Source organism: Cydia amplana, chromosome 22 (assembly GCF_948474715.1).
Source record: "Cydia amplana chromosome 22, ilCydAmpl1.1, whole genome shotgun sequence".
In the NCBI taxonomy this organism is placed as follows: Eukaryota; Metazoa; Arthropoda; class Insecta; order Lepidoptera; family Tortricidae; genus Cydia; species Cydia amplana.
This window is the reverse complement of record NC_086090.1, coordinates 5,950,958-5,970,090: the sequence shown is the minus strand read 5'-3', so window position 1 is coordinate 5,970,090 and position 19,133 is coordinate 5,950,958. Positions and strand designations below refer to the sequence as shown.

The 19,133-nt window shown below is 40.7% G+C and overlaps 1 protein-coding gene across 1 annotated transcript in view; it reads right to left on the bottom strand.

The window, feature by feature from the left end:
- LOC134658316 (uncharacterized) overlaps window positions 1-19,133 on the bottom strand; it is a 222,894-nt gene that overhangs the window by 83,219 nt on the left and 120,542 nt on the right. The window contains exons 8-17 of the mRNA XM_063513947.1: window positions 18,847-18,993; window positions 18,235-18,364; window positions 16,615-16,814; window positions 14,462-14,615; window positions 12,456-12,689; window positions 11,814-11,912; window positions 10,855-10,983; window positions 8,464-8,662; window positions 7,921-8,014; window positions 5,923-6,031 (exon numbers count right to left, since the gene is read on the bottom strand). Coding sequence (XP_063370017.1) covers window positions 5,923-6,031; window positions 7,921-8,014; window positions 8,464-8,662; window positions 10,855-10,983; window positions 11,814-11,912; window positions 12,456-12,689; window positions 14,462-14,615; window positions 16,615-16,814; window positions 18,235-18,364; window positions 18,847-18,993 — 1,495 coding nt within the window. The remainder of the gene's footprint in view (window positions 1-5,922; window positions 6,032-7,920; window positions 8,015-8,463; window positions 8,663-10,854; window positions 10,984-11,813; window positions 11,913-12,455; window positions 12,690-14,461; window positions 14,616-16,614; window positions 16,815-18,234; window positions 18,365-18,846; window positions 18,994-19,133) is intronic.

Genomic DNA, 19,133 nt, shown 5'->3' with positions numbered 1-19,133 from the left:
CCAATTTGTAAAGAACTAATACTGAATTTATATGGTCACCCTACTAAAAAAAATCAACAAGCCGCCACATCAGCATCACAATGATGAATCACTGACTTGTGCCGATAGCAAATAAAGCCGAATGCATAATGCATGCTCATTGTGAGGGCTAATATCTATCGATTTGCTTACAATGATGCGCCGAGTGCATCGGAGGCGTGTTTGATTGTCGAGACGTTTCACTGCTTTTGGTTTTCTACTTACATATATAAAGGACTACTATACGATGGGATTAAATAATCCGACCCCTTTGAGGCCAGAGCACACCGGCTGCGTGTGCGTAGACGTGTGCGTGCGCTATGTTGAAACTGTGCACGCACACGTCACGCAAGCGGTGTGCCTTCTCTCATAGTTATCCCTATATTACGTCTACGCGCAAGCATCCGTTGTGCACAGGCCTTAAAAATCAACTTGTAGTTCCATGTTCATGTTCATGTTTCCTCACTAAAAGAACTAGGTACAGATTTGTTTAGGCGATTTATCTGTGTTAGGGTTTTGATGTATTTTAACATATACGGTACAGTTTTCCGTTTCTATTTATGTATAAATGTGATAGGATACCGCAGAAAAACAGAGATTATTGAGTGACAGCATCAGTAGTAGCGAATTGAATGCCGCGCGAAAGTATCTGCCACCCTGGAATACTTTTACAAATAGGAATAGGTATTGAATACGTATATATAATATATCTACAGTTCGCGGTCACACTAAAATTGACATTAGAAAAAAAGATGTATCTCCTTTTATTAAATTGTACAACGGGACTTAATCGCGTATTTAAGCCCCGCGATTAAGTTCCGTTGTACAATTTAATAATGTGTAAAAATCGTGAAAGTTTAAATCAGAATATCTCTTTTTGTATTTTTGATGCGTAGTCTGATCCGCTACTTTTGATACTGACTGTACCCAGTACTACGGCAAATAAATACAAAACAATACGTTTTAGACAACGTTGAGCAACTGCAAGAGCCGGTCCGATAGTCAAATTCAAATGCCAACAGCGTCATTGAAACCATAATAAAACCGAAAACAACAGTTACTCCGCAGTTTCACAGAATATAAATCATCTTCCTCAAAGCGCCCGCGGTTTATTGAGCTGACCTAAATAAATATCTTGGGAATCATAAATACTCTCAAACAAAAACGATGTAACTAAGTATATATGAAGGCTCAAGTATATAAAATTGTATACCTACTTTTTCCAACCTTCCTACATTGCGATAAAGATGAAAATCGTTTACATATTTGTGGCCTCAACTGCATGTGTCGACGTGTATCAAAATCACCTCAGTGCTAAGCTCGTAAACCAATTCGACCTTTATCCCGTTCTCATATATTTCAAATTCAACTAATATTCAGCACCGAATTTTATATGGGTAGAGATATAAGTCCACGTCCACACTAAAAACATTAATATTGCGTTATTAAAACCTCTTTCTCAAAATGGCCTATGGGATATTTTCATAAATGGAATCTTCTATGAATCCCTGTAAAATTCAATGATTTCTACAAAACCACGTGGACAAAGCTGTCCTCGAAACTTCGGAGGTAAATTTAAAACTTAATTTTACGCTATTAACACATTCAGGGCTATAACCGCGAAAAACGAAGTTCGCAAATTGCGGGCATTTTGCTCTGTCACTCTAATTACGCCTTCATTGGAGTAAAAGAGAAAGATCCCCGCAATTTGCGAAAAACGGTTTTCGCGGTAGCCCCTCAGTGCCGAAAACCCGACTATCGGGTATTTTATGACTTCGTTCCCAGGCCGGACGACCCGATAGTCGGGATCGTGGTACTACAACTTTATATGACGAAATTTTTGTGGCCTGGCGCGGATGTTTTGTTTGTCTGGGTGGCAATGAATGTGTTAATTTTATCCTGTAAAATTCTCCAAAAGCTTCCAAGAACTTTCCACTTTTTATAAACTTTATGCTTTCTGGTACGGATGTGTAAGGTGCTTTGGGCTAACTTCGAATGCGGGATAATTTAGTAAATCGGTAATATCTACTAAACTTTCTGCTGTCATAACCTAAGCCTTCTAGTACGGCTATAACGGCTACCATCCGTTTGGCACTGACATAAACGCCGTCGAGAACGTAATTTACTTTCTATACGTACATCTCGCTCGTACTCGCATATTAGTACAAACGAGATGTATAGAAAGTAAAATACGTTCTCGATAGCGTAAATGTCAGTTTTGACACTGTCAGTGACTCATGGTACGGGCTCTGATGCCTTGTTACGCGTTGCAGAAGCGTGAATGTTTCCAAAGAATGAAGTGCTTCTAGTCCAGTAGATATTAGTAATTTTCAAAATAACCCCGTTACCTAAATTCACCATAATATGGACCCAGCTTTACAAGATGGCGGGAAGTTTACGCGCTCTCGCATTGGCGACAGGCCAGGGGACAATATTATTAGATCATTGAAGGAGCGGATATCATTAAATTTAGTTGCGGTGCAGTGGTTGCACGCGGATCAATCATGCTGCCACAGCTTATTTATTGTAAATAAGCATACCCCGGTTACACACGCGCACAATTATTTTTAACGTTTAATAAGTTTTTGGCAAAAATTTCATTTTTGGTACAAGCTTTTATCGCTGACTGTACTTTTCTTACGACAGACAATTAATACTCATCGAGACAATTCTAACCCCTAACACAATTTTAGGTTGCGTTATTTCATCACAGAGTTCCTATGGCCACCTCCTGTCTCCATCATCAGATCAGTTCGACAGTACCATATTATTGTATTGTCATCAGAACTACATACAGCTGCCAATTTTCATGACGCTATGATCCTTGGAAGATGGTTAAATTAGTTACCTTAGATTCCATTACATAGTTACATACAGGTCGACCTAATAAAACTAATAAAAGCTTGTTAAAAAGTGCGAGAACGAGACTCTTCACTCAGTGGATGTAGTTTTGCAAACTTTGAAAATCTAACCATAGTGTTAAAATACGAAGTATAGATTTGAATGGCGATTTAGTGTGGGTTGGTTCCCGTTTGCAGAACTACGTTCAAGCGTGAGTCGCACTATTGAGAAGCAATTAACATAACAAATAATCTTTAGAAATTGAAGAACATTATGCATGACAGAAGCTAAGGTCTAAGGGGCTTTGAACTTTGTTTTCATAAGAGAAACTGTTAACGAACTTGGCATTCTTTTACATTTATGTTTTTGGTGGTTGTATTCGGGTGGTATTCCAGCAGGTCCAATTGCTCGGTCCAATGTGCATTACGTCTCACTCTCTCACTAAGCAAAATGTGAGACGCACAAATACACATTGGGCCGAGAAATTGGACAGGTGGAATACCACCCTTAACCTTTTAACCGCCAGAAATTTTATCGCCACCAACAGTAATTGTACTACGCAGAGTAAGGTTGGCATAGTTACGGGAGTTATAAATGTGCTGTAAAAACCAAATCAGATCTTTGTCTTATTTATCAGACTGTGGCGAAATGAGCTGGATATGTAATGTCTTATATATCAGACTCTGACGGTTAAAGGGTTAAATACATTTATTAGCTAAAGTGACTCAGCTGTTTCCTAAAAGCGCTGTGAACGCAGTCCTCGTGTCGGGCTTCAATAATCCATTCACTGCCCTGATTCCACAAAAGGCTTCCCTTCGTGGGAAACAATCCGGACTTACGCCCTTTTTCTTATGGAAAAAAATATTGTGTAGGTTAAACGAGAAACAATCTCGCCAATTGAATCATACTGACTGCGCTGCGTATATCATAGCATTCATAGCTATATATTGTACAGGTTACTTAAATTAATCTAAAGTGGAGGTCGTGAGCTTTAATAGCGATAATAGGGGTATTGAGACTATTGAGCTGTAATAGGGGGCTAGAGAGATAAGTTAGTAAAGTGGGAGAGAAATATGTGCCGCTCTAGTAACTTTATACAGGCTGTTGCCTGTAACACTAGCAAATAATTAAAACATATATTATACTCCTCAAACTATAAAACTTATGTTAAACAACTTTTAAAAATTATGAATCCTTTAGACTTTCTCTTTTTCATACAATAGTTATTTGTACAACAAGAGATCAAAGTTTGATATTTCTTCGAGTGCTTATTTTGAGTCCCGTGCAAGCGAAAGATTCTATAATAGATTCACGAGCGTAGCGAGTGAATCTAATTTAGAATCTTGAGCGTAGTAAGGGACTCAAAAGCGCACGAGATGTAAATAACTTTGATCTCGTGTAGTACACAACATTTTTCACCTCAGCAGTGAGAACATATTAGAGAACCCGAAAAATGTATTCCTTCTTCATCACTTACCTCTATTCACTCATGTTTTCTTAAGATATCCCAACAATTAAATTTTCACCTCAGCAGCTCGAACAAGGGTACTTTGCTACTTAAAAACAGTGAGCAAAATGCGATTTTGCTCACTGTTTTTAAGTAGCAAAGTACCCTTGTTCGAGCTGCTGAGGTGAAAAATAAATATTGACTTCAATGTACGCTGACATCAGTGTGTTTGACGTTGCTTGTCACGCTTTAAACATAACAAAATTTGCAGCACATTGCGTCTTAGAACAAACTTTAAAGTGTAATAAAAATCAAAACATAAGTTATTTTTAAAAGTTGCTGAACAAATGTTGGTCAGTTTGAGGAGTATTGCCTACTGTTTAATTTATTGCTCCTGTTACAGGAAACACCCTGTATTTTAACTACATATATATTTTGATGTACTAAGTACTAACACAATAGTCTTATCTTTGGTGGACCTTATGTATTTGCAGTAAGATTTACGTATAATCAGATAACAGTGTTGACGATGGTAGATGTATTTCTGCAATGTTATATCAATGGCAACCTGCCAGTGCAATGGAAAGTTCAAGGATTTGAACGGACGGTTTGTAAATTAAAATATGAATCGTGATAGACTAACACGTTTATAGGATTTTAATAAATTGTTATTTGTGCTGGTAATACGTATTAGACCGTTATTCGATTTAACTGTTATAGAACACTCATTCCGGAACACGTTTTTTAAATGGAGTTTGTTCTCGTGAAAGTACCTTTGATCCTTCTAAAATGCGGATTTGATTCAGACTTATAACCTGATGCAACCAACTGTTCGGAAATTCAACTCACGATCTATATTAAATTTTGCCGTCATCATAGCATTATTCTACACTTTACAGGCTTTTATTTAACTTGAAAAGAAAAGTATAGTTATCGATTAAAGCCTGTATCAAAAGATGAAATTTTAGACTCAAAAACTTATTTTTAATCGCATAGCAAAGATAAGATAGCTTCAGAACATACATTCTGAGTATTGTCCACTACATATTATTGTTTTTCATTTTTTTTAATAATGCGGTTCAGTAATGAAACCAGGATTTAGGTTTGTGTGGGGTTTGAACCAATTTCACGATGTGTTTGGTTAGTTATGGTTTCAGACTCTAATAATTTCCTTCCATGAAAATTACTCAGATACTTTTCTTGTAGCGGTGGTGACCGAGTGGATATGACGTCCGATTTTCAATCCGGAGGTCGCGGGTTCAAATCCTGGCTCGTACCAATGAGTTTTCGGAACTTATGTACAAAATATCATTTGATATTTACCACAAGCTTTTCGGTGAAGGAAAACATCGTGAAGAAACCTGCATACATCTGCGAATAAATTCAAAGGTGTATGTGAAGTCCCCAATCCGCATTGGGCTAGCGTGGGGACTATATAGCCCAAGCCCTCTCGCACATGAGAGGAGGCCTGTGCCCAGCAGTGGGACGTATATAGGCTCAAATTATTTATTTATTTTTACTTTTCTTGAAACTGCATCATCTCCTTTTGGTGTAAAGGCTCCCTTTTCCACTTGTGTGTATTACGAAAGTATATTCTATTATATTCTAGCACTTACCAGTATCACCGACGGCCTGGCTCAGGGTATTCTCCGTGACTGGACGCAGGGCCTCCACAGCGCTGATGTATCCAAGACGGTCGGCGATGGCACACGCCGTCTGCCCGTTCTGTATTAAACAGGCAACTTTTATAAATTTCAATATGATATAAAATTTGTATAATTTTACGGTTTAGACTCACTTGTTTTAAGTGGGCGCGCGCGCAGCGTGCGACGCGGCGTGCCGCAGTACGCGGTACACAGCCGTCGTGAACGCTGCTCGCACTGTTAGTGCTTGAGAAAGGAGACCTAGGCTCTCCGAAACATGTCGCGCGAGTGACTTAAAACAAGTAAGTCTAAACCGTAAAATTATTAAATGTTAGTATGTCTCACAACAGTTTAAATTCGATTATGAGATAAAATTACTTATAAGTCGAAATAACCAAAAGTTTTACTTATAAAATAGGGAACACACTTAAAATGAGGGAATCGTACTCGACGTATTCCGCGGATTTTCTTTTTACCGTCTCTGCGTAAATTGTTACAATACGAGATATCATGAGATGACGTTTAACTAGAGAGGTTAAAATAAAAAGCTTGATGACTCTAATCTCGACATGGCTAATATAGCCTAATGGCGGTTGTTTGCAGTGTAAACAAAAAATCTTTACCTACGTCTAAATAGGGCCAAAAAATAGGGCCTCGATCGGACAGACGATTTGCGTTGATTAACTCACGTTGTCCGACAGAGCAGTAATTACTGATATGGTTGTTTTTAAACACGAAGGACGGCAATGATGACTGTACAAATCGTCGTGAATCTTTCATTAGAACATACGTATTCGTAATTACCCATATTCAGAGATATGACGTAATGGAAATACTACGAGAAACGTTAAAGTTAGGTTAATATTAAAGGATAAAATATTAACAAGCACATAAGAGTAAATATTACCTAATGGGTAATATTTAATAAGTAATAAATGATACAAAACATCGATAAGAGTACCTATAATAAATATAATACATTGTATAATGTTGATTATTTTCTCTACTAACGATCAACATTCGTTTTATAAATATCTTCGTAACCTTCGTAAAAAAACACAAATCTAAATATTTAATAAAATAATTTGATTTGTTCCCAAAGTTGTCAATATCTTCGTGTTTGTTTGGACACATAAAATTAATTATACCAGTAAAAAAACATGACACACAATGTTGGAATGGAATGACTTTTAAACTTTTGAACACTACACCAATCATATATCGATATGCGGCGCGACATTGTGAACCTTGTCGGAATGCACGAAGGTTGATATTGGGCTATAGCCGCGCGCGTCTGTTGACGTCTTTGGCGGTCACAGGGTTAATGTTCTGGGCGGCTAAAGGAAAAAATAAGTTACTGTTGATTTTAATGTGACCTCACCTCGAATAGGGTATTCTCCTACTAGTTAAATCAGTTTGTCTTTTAGAACTGTCAAAACGATTTGCTAATATGGAATTTAAATGAAACATTACATCGTGACGTCACGGTCAACTCGCCCACTTTTATTATATTTCTATCCGATTTATTAAATAGATCTTGTGTTTAAAAATAACTGCTATGTTCTTTTAATAATTATCTGGTGCTTTATTTCATGCATGGTGTGAAATAATTTATTTTAAATAGTCAAATGGAAACCGCTGGCTGTTGGTGTGCCGAGGCCAGGTCTTTCATTGGGGAAGTGGGCGGGCGGTTGAGGGAGGGGTCAGGACCCTCGTTCCGGGTCGTTCCTTATGCAAAGGTTGTCCATCGCGGTTCAGCGTAGCAACGCGGCGAGCGTGATGGGCTCCTTTGCATCTGGAGGGACTCGCGAATTTTGTGAATAGTTTTTGTTCTGTTAGTTGCTAGTTTAGGTTAAGACATTTGTAATTTTTAGATTTGTATTGTATTGTATTGTAGATTGTAAGATTTGTATTGACATATAATTAATTACAGTCAAATACCCTATTAATAACAATGTTATTTGAACTTACAGCGGAGAGTGCGTTCGGATCAGCATTACTCTTGAGCAGTAGCTGAATAATGAGCGTGTGGCCTTGCTGCGACGCTTGGTGCAGGGGCGTGAACCTGGACAGGATGAATTAAGAATATAATAACACATACCTATCAGCCGGGCTCAAATAAAGTAAAACCTAAACGTCTTGTCGTATCAGGCTGTCAAAGGCCGCCAAACATGGAAATTGCTCCACCGACAAGAGTCTTACTCTTAAATATATGTTGATGATCAGCACATGATTGGCGCGACAGTATCTCTCGGCGAGATACAATACCCGTCCCTCTTTTATTAAGATAGAAAAAGACGGATAGTCTATCTCGCGCCAATCATGTGCTAGGCCTACAGTTCAGAGAGCCACTAGTTAATCTTGAGTCTTACTGAACGCCACGCCTATCGTGCGCGGTGCTATCGCGAAACTTATTGACGTCATTGGCGGTCAAAGGATTAAATTAAGGTTAGTTAATCCTAGTCCTATGCGACCTTCGAAGGTTACTAGGACTACATGTTACAGTACACCTACCCATGTTGTGCCCTCGCTGTAACATCCGCCCCCGCTTCCACCAGCGCCCTAGCGGCCGCGTGGTGCCCATGATGCGCGGCGGCGTGCAGCGGCGTGTAGCCGTCGCGAGTGCGCGCGCCACACTGCCCGCCAGCGCCTAGCAGGGCCTTCAGGACTGCCGTGCGGCCTTCGGAGGCGGCCAGGTGCACTGGAGTTAGGCCTGCAAGATAAATAAATAAATATTATAGGACATTCTTGAGCGTTTTCCAAAAAAACGGGCCAAGTGCGAGTCGGACTCGCGCACGGAGGGTTCCGCACCATCAACAAAAAATAGAGCAAAACAAGCAAAAAAACGGTCACCCGTCCAAGTACTGACCCCGCCCGACGTTGCTTAACTTCGGTCAAAAATCACGTTTGTTGTATGGGAGCCCCACTTAAATCTTTATTTTATTCTGTTTTTAGTATTTGTTGTTATAGCGGCAACAGAAATACATCATCTGTGAAAATTTCAACTGTCTAGCTATCACGGTTCGTGAGATACAGCCTGGTGACGGACGGACGGACGGACGGACGGACGGACGGACGGACAGCGGAGTCTTAGTAATAGGGTCCCGTTTTTACCCTTTGGGTACGGAACCCTAAAAAGTGTACATGTCATTCATGTCTTCAAAATATTGACTTCTTGGGCTCATTTTACTCAGAATCATTTGTACATTCACGCCTCATACTTGAAAAAATGTGTCCCAAAATTTTGTATGAAAAATTTATTTTCCAGTGCGTCACTTCATACAAATAAAAAAAAAATTCATACAAGAATGTGACGATCGGGAAAGGAAATTTTTGGACACATTTTTTTATGTATGAGGCGTGAATGTACAAATGATTCTGAGTAAAATGAGCCCAAGAAGTCAATATTTTGAAGACATGAATGAAATGTACACTTTTTTTGGAAAACGCTCTCTTACACAGACTAAGTCCCACAGTAAGCTCAAGAAGGCTTGTGTTGTGGGTACTCAGACAACGATATATATAATCAGGGGTCGGACAAAAAGTGCGGATGACGTCAAACCACTTATAGGATGATTTCAAATAGTATTTTTGATTTTCATAAACAATTATCATTTATCAACCTCTTTATTAAACGATATCGCCACTTGAAATGAGTAAGTACGTTTTTGACTGACACATTGTCAATCAGATGAACAATAAATTGACTTCGTTATTGTTTAGCTATTGTATCTTCACGTTTATATTTAGCTAAAATTTAGCTATAATAGTATAATAACATCAAATTATCTTTTTTTATTTTTACTAATCTTACCTACTGTTTCCACTTTTGACTATTAAACCTATTTATCTGAGGATCCCACAGACTTGTTCTAAGTGTTCTAACTAATTTCAAATAATTTATTTTATTCACTACATCACCCTACCACCTGTATTATTAATTCCATGGATTTATTTACGATTATTTTGTTACTTCATTAATACTACTTTGTTACTACATGTCACACGGAAGTTTAAATACAAACTCAAACAACATCCTGTGTGCACTTTTTGTCCGACCCCTGTATATAATATACAAATACATAAATACGTAGAAAACACCCAAGACTCAGGAACAAATATCTGTGCTCATCACACATATAAATGCCCTTACTGGGATTTGAACCCAGGACCGCGGCTTCACAGGCAGGGTCACTATCCACTAGGCCAGACCAGTCGTCAAACAGACACAACAAAACAGAATAACAGAACGAAAATTGAAATCGTAAGATACTTCGGGATTGGGTAGCATTAAAACACTTTTGCGTCAAGCATGTCGCAAGTAACTTCGGGTTTTATCGCATTATTTGATTACCTACTTGCCTCGCTTGCCATATTAAGAAGAGATTCAATACGAATATAGCATAACAGCCGTAACAGGGATTTAAAAACTCATTCAATTGTAAACCGTGTCATCCCGTAAAATCCTAAATCAAACTACTTTTTCAAAATTGTTATAAGTGATTTGACATCCTGGATTGATTCGGTACTTTCGGTAGTGAAATCAGTTACTTTTCAGGGTTCCGTACCCAAAGGGTAAAAACGGGACCCTATTACTAAGACTCCGCTGTCCGTCCGTCCGTCTGTCTGTCTGTCACGGGGCTGTAACTCATGAACCGTGATGTCTATCTAGAGTATCTAGACTGGACAGTTGAAATTTTCACAGATGATGTATTTCTGTTACCGCTATAACAACAAATACTAAAAACAAAATATAATAAATGTTTAAGTAGGGCTCCCATACAACAAACGCGATTTTTTTGGCGTTTTTTGCGTAATGGTACGGAACCCTTCGCGCGCGAGTCCGACTCGCACTTGGCCGGTTTTTTGTCAATTAGTATACTCTTTAAAAATAATCCCACTCACCATTGCTGGCCGGCACGTTGACATCAGCCCCCCTCTCTATGAGCATTTCCACACAGTCTTCATGCCCTTCTTGGGCAGCCATGTGCAGCGGTGTGAACCCGGCCTTAGACTTCACGCTCGGGTCCGCGTCTGCGCAAACGGAATTGAACTTTATATCAAAGCATTAAGGTTGCCATTTAAGAGAGACTGCTGTACACTGTTCAGTCTATGAAAGTACTTTAGAATTCATCGCATTTGGGATGAAAATTCTTTTAACTTCAAATTCACTTCGAAATTGTATGAAAGTGCGTATAAATTTTCTATATGACAATATTTCTACACCTTACACTTTGTAAATAAATAATTGTTAAATGGAAAGTTCAGAATGTATAAGGACATTCGCACGGATAAGGACTACCAAAAAGAAAGGCGAATGTAAAGTGACTGGTTAAATATGAAATTGATTTAAATTACAAATAATAGGATTACTTTCTAATGAAATAATGAAATAGGTCATTAGAGATAGTACTAATATTAAACGCGACTATCATTGAATTCCTAATGAGTCATTTATATCAAATTGGCGTCAATGTCAGATGAGCACCAGGGCCATTAAAGCAACTCAAACTGTGAATGATAAAACTCATTTCAAAATTCTATAATAGCCATTGTGTAATCGAAAATGAGCTCAATTTCAACACCAATATGTACTACATTAAGCTCAACTGGCAATAAGTGTAATTCCAAAGTAAGGTGCAATATAAAATCAACCTTAATCCAATAGTACAGATTGATTCACGAACGCTGGCATGAATGGAATGAACGAAATTTTCTTTGTTTGAGTGACACCTGTATCTACAGTCAGAGCTACTATTTTATTGGTTAATGTACCTACATAATACACACATAGATATTTTCATTCACTCATTCATTCCATTCATTCCATTCGTCCTGTGAATTGACCGGTAATAGGTACGTACCGTGTTCGAGCAGCGCGAATGCGATGTCAGGATGGTTGTGTCGACAGGCGATATGCAGCGCTGAATGTCCGTTCTTGGCGAGTGAGTGTGGCGAGGCACCTGGAAAGGAATCTAGCTTACACTACCGTAGCGGCTAGCTGTGCGTAAGGGCTGGATTGCTTTGGCAAACTTTAGGCCAAAGTATTAGTCAGACGATGATATTTGAAATCAAAGTAATTGCGGGGCACTTGAACAACTAACGAAAATTAAGTTTGTAATTTCCATACAAAGTTGCTCGAATCTAAACGATATTTCTATTTTCTAGTAGTTTTGGATTTTTTTGCGGTCGTTTGTTAATTATATGTTTTAAATATTTGGTTAAAGTTTGTCAAAGTAAAATTCAATCTAAACGCACATGTTACAAAATGTACATTTATAAGTATAAGGTAAAGGTACAAAAACGTACAAATATTATGTCTCACAGAGATATATGTGGATGTAGCAACACTAAGGTAATGAATGTAGTGTCCATAGCATCATACATTGATAAGAATGTGTATGTATGTGTCAAATGTTTACAAAAAAGCATTTCCAAGGCGTCAGCATGCCTTTTTGAGTGTTCAAAAGTATCTGTGTGATTTAAAATGTCAATGTAATACAAACCTTTATCCAATAGAAGCAACGCGATATCTGGATGTCCATAATACGTGGCCATATGTAGAGGTGTGATGTGACTTTTCCCTGGCGCGTCAGGTTGCGCGCCCCTGGCGAGCAGGAGCCGGGCTACTCCGATGTCGCCATATTTGGCCGCGAGGTGCAGGGGTGTGAAACCTTTACGGGTCTCGGCTTCGATTGGTGCGTTGTTGTCGAGTAGGATGGAGGCTACTTCTTCTTTGCCTGAAAATGATGCGTGAGAGTTATAAATACAAACTGTTGTTACAAAAATGATGAGTTTTTGAAGTGAAAACTTCTTTAGCGGCGCTGGGCACTTTTTGAGGTGGAGAAAAAATTATAAACTCGAGACAGCGTAAGGCGATCATGTGACCGTAAGGTTTAGATGGCCACTCTTTTAGATGGCATTTAAATCAATAAAGAAAAACTCAATGTCATAATTCAATAAAGCTACATCTTGATGAAATCGCTAATAAAAATGAACTCTAGTACTGGTGAATAAAACTCAAAATATCATGACCAAATATATTTAGATGCGAGGTCTGCAAGGTAACTTTACAATTTCTGATTTTTGAATTTCGAATTTTAAACAAGCTTACTGACCAGCAATTTCGGAACTAAAGTTTTTCAATAGAAAGGAGGATGGGTCAATTAAAGTCCGTCAACCAAATCTTGTCAGTAGTAAAAGGCGGCAAATTTGAAAAATCGCTGGTTAGCAACACTGTGTTCAAATAATTCCAAAACGCGTGTCATCTGTGTTTTATCTGTGGAATGTGGATCGTGAATGACAGCCGTCACCTTATTTGTTTTCATTTGGTTTTCATTCTGAATCGTTTCTGTTTCATGAGATATTTCTGCTGTCACCATTAAATACCAATACATTAAATAAGATTAAGCAAAGCTAAGGGGCCTACAATGTACAATCATGCTCGTTGATGGTAAACATTACTAAAAATTGAGGTTATGACAAGTATTGGAAGAACTCTTTCGAACTTTTAAGATTATGTTCAGTTTTTTTGTATTAAGGTTAAAAGCCATAAATAAAATTAAAACGTATGCCTAAATCTATCCAACAAGACAATAAATTGTGTCCTGGAAACCGTCCATAGGCCCACATGTCAAATATTTTCAGCAATCAGTTGTGACTATTTACAAAGGTAAACCTTTTAAACAGTATTAAGAGCCATTATTATATCGCCGTTCTTTCGCAATATCTACCTAATCTATACATGTTTGTTGCAGGATTAAATCTTGCCCAATATAAGGCGTTCGTAGTAGGTAGTATCTTTTCAGACAATACTTACCTATGGCGGTTTATGTACGTGTACAACGCAACCAAGTCGAAAAGTGACCCTTATCTTATTTACCTTTAAATTAAATAAACACCCAAATATCAGTTGTTTTATTTTTAATATGTATATTGTACAATATATACCAATCAAAAAAATTACACAGGTAAGTCATATTCATCCAGAACAGTACACTAATTTACATTAACAAGTGGCATATAATATTGTAAATAACAAATATATGCACTATCTAATTATCTGCATTTTGATATGATTTTATTTTAGTAAACTTAGAAGACATAGATAGGGAACAAAGAGAATATAAGCAGTTCTTTTTGATATCTTCAAATTTGTTCATCATTTTAATTAACATTGTTTTAACATCGCTTTTAAATTGCCCGTCCATGTTTCAATTTTTTTCAATAAACCGCGAGTGACAATTTGAATTGACGTACGCAGGGCGCGCTCAGCGGAAAAAAAATATCTGTTGGTTCGATGTACATTGCTGCTTTTCTTAACGCAATACTGCTCTTTGAGTGTTGCCCTACTTTAGTTTGCTTTACATTGCTACTGACAAGATTTGATTGACGGACTATATACATAGTGCTGCAGACATTTTGGACTAGTCATTGAGTTTTCACTTCTGTCGGCACACCCGGAGTGCAACCCGTTGTTTTTTTTTTGTTATAATACGCTTGTATTCTGTACCTTCTTTAGCCGCGATGTGTAGCGGCGTATAATGGTCCTTGGTGGCCGCGGCGACATCGGCGCCATGTTGCAACAGCAACGCGGCAATATCGCCGTGTCCAAGACGTGCTGCTACGTGGAGGGGGGTCTGCTCTTCGCGCGCTCGTGCTTCCACCTGAAGATAATAAAATAAAGTAATATATATGTGAAGTTCAATAGCGAGACAAAGAAACGGAGAAAGATAGGTGACACCATTCTTAGGGTTGTATTCCACCTGTCCAATTTGTTGGTCCAATGTGTATTTGCGTCTCACATTTTGCTTAATCAGAGAGTGAGACGCAATGCTCATTGGACCAAGAAATTGGACAGTTGGAATATCCCCCTCAGAGAAACGAATAATGTCATCATTGGTTTCGGATAGAAGCTGTAGAACGGTTAGATGTAAGGGTGTTTCATTTCATGTCGTGTACGCGTCCGCTCCCACTAGTCCTAAGCCATTACCATACATTACCATAGCGTTGTTCCGTAGTAGCACCCGCACCAGGTCCGTCTGGTGCGCCCGGGCGGCTAGATGTAAGAGAGTTTTTCCGCGGGCTATTTCCCTCCCGCTCCCACTAGCGTTAAGGCGATCATGTTGTACAGGTAGATTACCTTGGCGTTGTTCCGCAGCAGCACCCGCACCAGGTCGGTCTGGTGCGCCCGGGCGGCTAGATGTAAGAGAGTTTTCCCGCGGGCTATTTCTCTCCCGCTCTAGCACTAAGGCGATCATGTTGTACAGGTAGATTACCTTGGCGTTGTTCCGCAGCAGCACCCGCACCAGGTCGGTCTGATGCGCCCTTGCGGCTAGATGTAAGAGAATTTTCCCGCGGGCTATTTCCCTCCCGCTCCCACTAGCGCTAAGGCGATCATGTTGTACAGGTAGATTACCTTGGCGTTGTTCCGCAGCAGCACCCGCACCAGGTCGGTCTGGTGCGCCCTGGCGGCTAGATGTAAGTTTTCCCGCGGGCTATTTCTCTCCCGCTCTAGCACTAAGGCGATCATGTTGTACAGGTAGATTACCTTGGCGTTGTTCCGCAGCAGCACCCGCACCAGGTCGGTCTGGTGCGCCCTGGCGGCTAGATGTAAGAGTTTTCCCGCGGGCTATTTCTCTCCCGCTCTAGCACTAAGGCGATCATGTTGTACAGGTAGATTACCTTGGCGTTGTTCCGCAGCAGCACCCGCACCAGGTCGGTCTGGTGCGCCCTCGCGGCCAGATGTAAGGGAGTTTCTCCGGGGGCCGTGCACGCGTCGGCTATTTCCCTCCTGCTCCCACTATCACAAAGGCGATCATGCTGTGTATAGGTAGATTACCTTGGCGTTGTTCCGCAGCAGCACCCGCACCAGGTCGGTCTGGTGCGCGCGCGCGGCCAGATGTGAGTCTCCCCGCGCGCCGTGCACGCGTCCCCTCCTGCTCCCACTAGCACTGAGCCGCCGTCATGTTGTGTAAGGGTGTTCGTACACGTGCCCGTTCCGCTCCCACTAGTCCTAAGCCGATGTCATGCTGTATACATTACCTTGGCGTTGTTTCTTAGCAGCACCCGCACCAGGTCGGTCTGGTGCGCGCGCGCGGCCAGATGTAAGGGAGTCTCCCCGCGCGCCGTGCACGCGTCCCCTCCTGCTCCCACTAGCACTGAGCCGCCGTCATGTTGTGTAAGGGTGTTCGTACACGTGCCCGTTCCGCTCCCACTAGTCCTAAGCCGATGTCATGCTGTATACATTACCTTGGCGTTGTTTCTTAGCAGCACCCGCACCAGGTCGGTCTGGTGCGCGCGCGCGGTCAGATGTAAGGGAGTCTCCCCGCGCGCCGTGCACGCGTCCCCTCCTGCTCCCACTAGCACTGAGCCGCCGTCATGTTGTGTAAGGGTGTTCGTACACGTGCCCGTTCCGCTCCCACTAGTCCTAAGCCGATGTCATGCTGTATACATTACCTTGGCGTTGTTTCTTAGCAGCACCCGCACCAGGTCGGTCTGGTGCGCGCGCGCGGCCAGATGTAAGGGAGTCTCCCCGCGCGCCGTGCACGCGTCCCCTCCTGCTCCCACTAGCACTGAGCCGCCGTCATGTTGTGTAAGGGTGTTCGTACACGTGCCCGTTCCGCTCCCACTAGTCCTAAGCCGATGTCATGCTGTATACATTACCTTGGCGTTGTTTCTTAGCAGCACCCGCACCAGGTCGGTCTGGTGCGCGCGCGCGGCCAGATGTAAGGGAGTCTCCCCGCGCGCCGTGCACGCGTCGGCCGCCGCGCCCGCGCCCACCAGCACCAGCGCGATGTTCATGCAGCCCATGAACGACGCCACGTGCAGGGGCGTCAGACCGGACTCGGTGGTCGCTGATTTACCTGAAAGCATTAAAAAAAAGTTTAAACAGAAGAAATCTAGTCAACAAGACTCCTTCTTGGGTCTTATATATTTGTATATGTATGTGATATTTATTAAACTATTTAAATAAATAAAATAAAATATCTTTATTTCAGAAAATTAAAAATTCCATACAATATTGTTAGTAATACATTACAGCTACATGTTAGTAAGTACAATAAAATTAATCATTAACATAACACAACATTTTGACAATGAGGTCAAGATTTATAATAAAATTAAAATTATTTGGTTGTACCTATTGGTACAATATTTATATAATAATATATGATCGAATGTGTAATCTTCTTATTCCTGTAATTTATTTCGTGCACTACCTGTTTTAAAAGTTTTCTATCCTGCTACCCCAAGGTTGTCTAGAAGAGCTTACAGCGATAAGACCGCCTGTTGCTACCTTTATTTACACTGTAAATCTGTTATTGTATTTTTCTTTGTGGTGCAATAAAGTGTATTTACTTACTTACTTACTCCGATGGCTTAGAGATCTCAAGGGAATGCTAGCGGATAGAGCGACTACGGGGGACGCCCGATCGGTCTACGATCATCAGGTCACCACAATCGAGTAAGTTAAAATACAACACATATATATAATCACGCATATTTCCCGGAGGAGTAGGCAAAGACCACGGATTTCCATTTGCTACGATCCTGACATACCTCTTTCGCTTGCGTTACTTTCATAACGTTCCTCATACACGCTCGCCGGTTTAGGGTGCTCTTGACCTGGCCTTTCTTCAGGATTTCCCCGATCTGACCGGAGAAATCAAGTCAGCGAGACTCCGCTGGCTTGGCCATCTCGAGAGAAAGCTAGCGGACCAGAGCGACTCGGGTCGCCCCAAGTCGAGAAGTATGTCGAGAAAGATCTACGCTCCCTGGCGCCAACTTGTATCGGAGAAATGCCAACGCGTATTTGACTATGGTCGAGGATTTCGTGCTGATTTGTTTCATATTTTGAGGGTTCCGTACCCAAAGGGTAAAAACGGGACCCTATTACTAAGACTCCGCTGTGCGTCCGTCCGTCCGTCCGTCCGTCTGTCACCAGGCTGTATCTCACGAGCCGTGATAGCTAGACAGTTGAAATTTTCACAGATGATGTATTTCTGTTGCTGCTATAACAACAAATACTAAAAATAGAATAAAATAAAGATTCAAGTGGGGCTCCCATACAACAAACGTGATTTAAGACCGAAGTTAAGCAACGTCGGGCGGGGTCAGTACTTGGATGGGTGACCGTTTTTTTGCTTGTTTTGCTCTATTTTTTGTTGGTGGTGCGGAACCCTCCGTGCGCGAGTCCGACTCGCACTTGGCCGGTTTTTTTAATTTTAATAGACCACAGTGTGATTTACAAGACCTAATAAGAAGATAGGTAAATATACTCACTGGCACCATATTTGAGCAGCAGCTCAACCACCTTGAGCCTGTTCTTCTTGCAGGCGATGTGTAATGGAGTGAAACCGTTCAGAGCTCTGGCGTTTGCGTCTGCGTTTCTGTCGAGAAGCAGCTTGGCTACCTGCGAACATAATTAAACTCTAATTGAGTAAACATTAGGTGTGTTTTGCCTTGGACATCAACTCCAAGCTTCTGCGGAATGGAGGTTTTGTTTTATTAATTCATACCGATAAATGTTTTCTGTAATACGAATGGCGTATCGTAGGTCCCTTTTTTCTGAGTGAGTGTGCCCCTAAGGATCCTCTCTTCAACTCATTTAGGTGGTAGGTACAACTCGCATCCAAGTTACATTGCGATATTTAATTGATTATTTAATTAAATTTATTGTATGTCAGTAGTTGTAACGAAACTCGCATGCGCACTCGTTCTCGCACTAACCTTTTAGATAGGGATTCAACATATTAGCTACGTGTAATGTAACTGCCCTTTTTCCGGTTTTAGTACGAGTACGCTGAGATTCTTCTTTGGTAACTGTCAGTTATTAATTAGATCCTTCAATTTTCGAGAATCACCATCACACTTAGAGATTTTTATATTACTTACTTTGACATGTCCACAGTGGGCGGCAACGTGTAAAGCTGTTAGGTAGTCTACTGTGACGTCATCGATGGGGGCGCCCTCTGTGAGGAGGACTTTGGCCGTCTCTACGTGTTCGCCTTGGACGGACATGTGGAGAGGCGTTAGCCCGTTCTGAAAAAAAACATTATTGTTAATGTAGAAACTATAGTTTGTCAAAGGACTCTCTCATTTCAAACATATATAGAGAGAATTAGACTATGTTTGTCTTACACTAGTACTAGCACCCAAAAGAAAAGATGAGTATAGTTTTT